The sequence below is a fragment of the Athene cunicularia genome (assembly GCF_003259725.1).
Source record: "Athene cunicularia isolate RWA chromosome 20 unlocalized genomic scaffold, athCun1 chr20_part1, whole genome shotgun sequence".
NCBI classification, from domain to species: domain Eukaryota; kingdom Metazoa; phylum Chordata; class Aves; order Strigiformes; family Strigidae; genus Athene; species Athene cunicularia.
In genome coordinates, this window is record NW_020799125.1 from 472636 (window position 1) to 474909 (window position 2274).

The following is a 2274-nucleotide window of genomic DNA, read 5'->3' on the forward strand; positions in this document are numbered from 1 at the left end:
GGGGGGGGGGCTTTTCCTGCAGGATGGGGCCCCAGGGCCGTGCCATCGCTCAGCGATGCGGAGACGTGAGCTGTCGGGCTCCTTTCCTGGCAGATGCTGTGCGTGGATCAGGCTTCCCATCCTCGCCCCGCTGCTGTGGAACTGCTCAAATATTCCCGGTCACCTGAGGTTGCGTTGGCTTTTCTTCAAAAAAACTTCATCCCTTGAAGGGTCCGGCCGCCCCCTCCCCGTGCTCCCCGCCAGCTCGGATGTCAGCGCTTGGGTTTCCCCGCTCTGCCGGGGCCGGCTCGGGGCCAGGAGCTGGGTCACGCTGGCGAGAGCAGGCGCTTGTGCTGCTGCTGCTGCCTCTGGTGTGAGGGCACCCGAGGCCTGGGACGAGCCAGGGCTGTGTGGGAGCTGGAAAAATGTTGAATAACTGCGTCCGTGCTGCGGGGTTTGCAGAGAGCATCCTCCTGGGAGTGCCCCAAACCATTCACATGGAGGCGTGGAGGTTTGCTGGCTCCCTGCCTCCAGCCCCTCTCTAAAGAGCAGGGCACGTCTTTTTCTGCTCCTCTTGATTTTTTTTTTTTGGTGGTTCTTGAGGGTCTGGCCTTGAAATGCCACAAGCTGGGAACCTGCTGGGGACCCTGTTGAGGCAGAGAGCTTAGGGACCAGCCTGATGGAGGCTTGTGGCCAGGGGCTGAAGGCGGAGCCCGGAGCATCCCTTCACCCCCAGTTTCCCCCCCACCTCGGCTGATGCTGAGCCCTTCCCTGTGCAGATTCTCCCCCGGGCTCTCTCCTGTGCTGTTCTGCTCCTCCTGCTCGTGGCCATGCTGAGCAGAGGCAAGAGGTGCAGCATCGCCAAAATCCTCCGGCAGTACCGTGCTGTCATCTTCCACGAGATCCAGAACCTGGTGAGCAGGGACGGGGGGGGTCTGCCCAGGGCCCCCGCACAGGGGGATGCTGCTGAGCTGGATGCGGCCCTGCTGCAGGACACGGGTGGGAGGGATGAGCCTGGGAAAAGCTCGGTATGGGGTTGGCTCCTTTGCTGGTGTTTTTGGGGAGTGTTGTGTTTGAATAGGGGGTTCCCTCATGGGGGAGGCACGGATGATTTAGGATGTCTGATCTTTTTTTTTTTTGCTTGATTTCTCCAGAAAAACCTGAGCGGATCAGCAGACAGGAGCAGAAGGGTTGGGCTGGCTTGTCGTTCAGACAAGGTGAGCAGCAAGGGACCCTGGGCTGGTGCCTTGTGTGGGCTGAGCCCCCGGGGAGCTGTCGAGCCCCTCTCCCTGCCCGGGCCCGGGTGCTTCTCCCTTCTCCAGGACCAGAAGATCCTGCTCTCCATCTACAACATCAGCATGTCCCTGCGGGAGGTGGCGGCTGGCACCCTGCGCAGCCCCGAGGAGCTGGCGGTGTGGAAGGTGGCCAGAAACACCGACTTTGTGCTCAGGGAGAACTGCAGAAAAATCAGCCAGGTGGGAGCCCTGCCCCCTTCCCAGTCACACCAGTGGCTCCCAGTTCCCCAGCACGCAGGCTCTTGCACACCCTTGCCTGCACATGAGGAGTCTCCAGGCTCTGCCTGCAGCATCCCGGGGTGGGGGGAAGCTCCGTGCTGTGTTGACGGCACATCCCAGTGAGCTTTAAACTGGCCACGGTGGGAAATCCGGCTGTGGCATTGTGGGACAAACTGGCAGGGTTTTACCACCAGCTCCCAAGCGGGTTTGTCCGCCCAATGCCACAGCTGATGGGAACACAAACCCTCGTGCTCGTGGGATGCTCGCCCGGAGGGTGGGTGCACCCAGTCTTGCTCTGCCTCCTGGGTGCTCGTAGGTGAGATTTCTCCCCGAAGGGCTGGTCTGGGCTCCCCTGGCATCCCCGGGGCTCTTCCGGGGAAACCCCGGCCGGGAGGATCCTCTACAGCAGCCGCCAGCAACTCATTAACTCACGGGGAAACCCCAGGGCAGCGGAGCTCCAGCTCAGCCTGGCTCTGGTGTGGTGCTGGTGTTGTGTCCCCCCCTCCACTGCCGGGCAAATCACCCGGGACTAACGCTGCCCGGGGTTTGTGGCTGTGGGGCGGAGATGCTGCTGGCCTGGAAAAGCACCTGCAGACCTGACCTGGCCCTCTGCCCTCTGGGTGATGTGCTGAGGGACAGGGACAGCCACCTCTGGGGACCCTTGGGCACCCGAGAGCACGGCCACGGGTGGTTTGGCCACTCCAGCCTTCACACAAACCCCATGGGGGGGTGGCGGCATTTTTCCCCCCTAACGCCTGCGTGATGGCGGGGGGGGTGGGGG

The 2274-nt window shown here is 62.7% G+C and overlaps 1 protein-coding gene across 1 annotated transcript in view; it reads left to right on the forward strand.

The window, feature by feature from the left end:
* C20H20orf204 (chromosome 20 C20orf204 homolog) overlaps positions 1-1920 on the forward strand; it is a 3496-nt gene extending 1576 nt beyond the window's left edge. Inside the window, exons 2-5 of the mRNA XM_026862294.1 lie at positions 759-893; positions 1134-1196; positions 1302-1454; positions 1810-1920. Of these exons, the coding sequence (XP_026718095.1) occupies positions 810-893; positions 1134-1196; positions 1302-1454; positions 1810-1920 (411 nt within the window). The 5' untranslated portion in view covers positions 759-809. The remainder of the gene's footprint in view (positions 1-758; positions 894-1133; positions 1197-1301; positions 1455-1809) is intronic.
* The last annotated feature ends 354 nt before the right edge of the window (positions 1921-2274 follow it).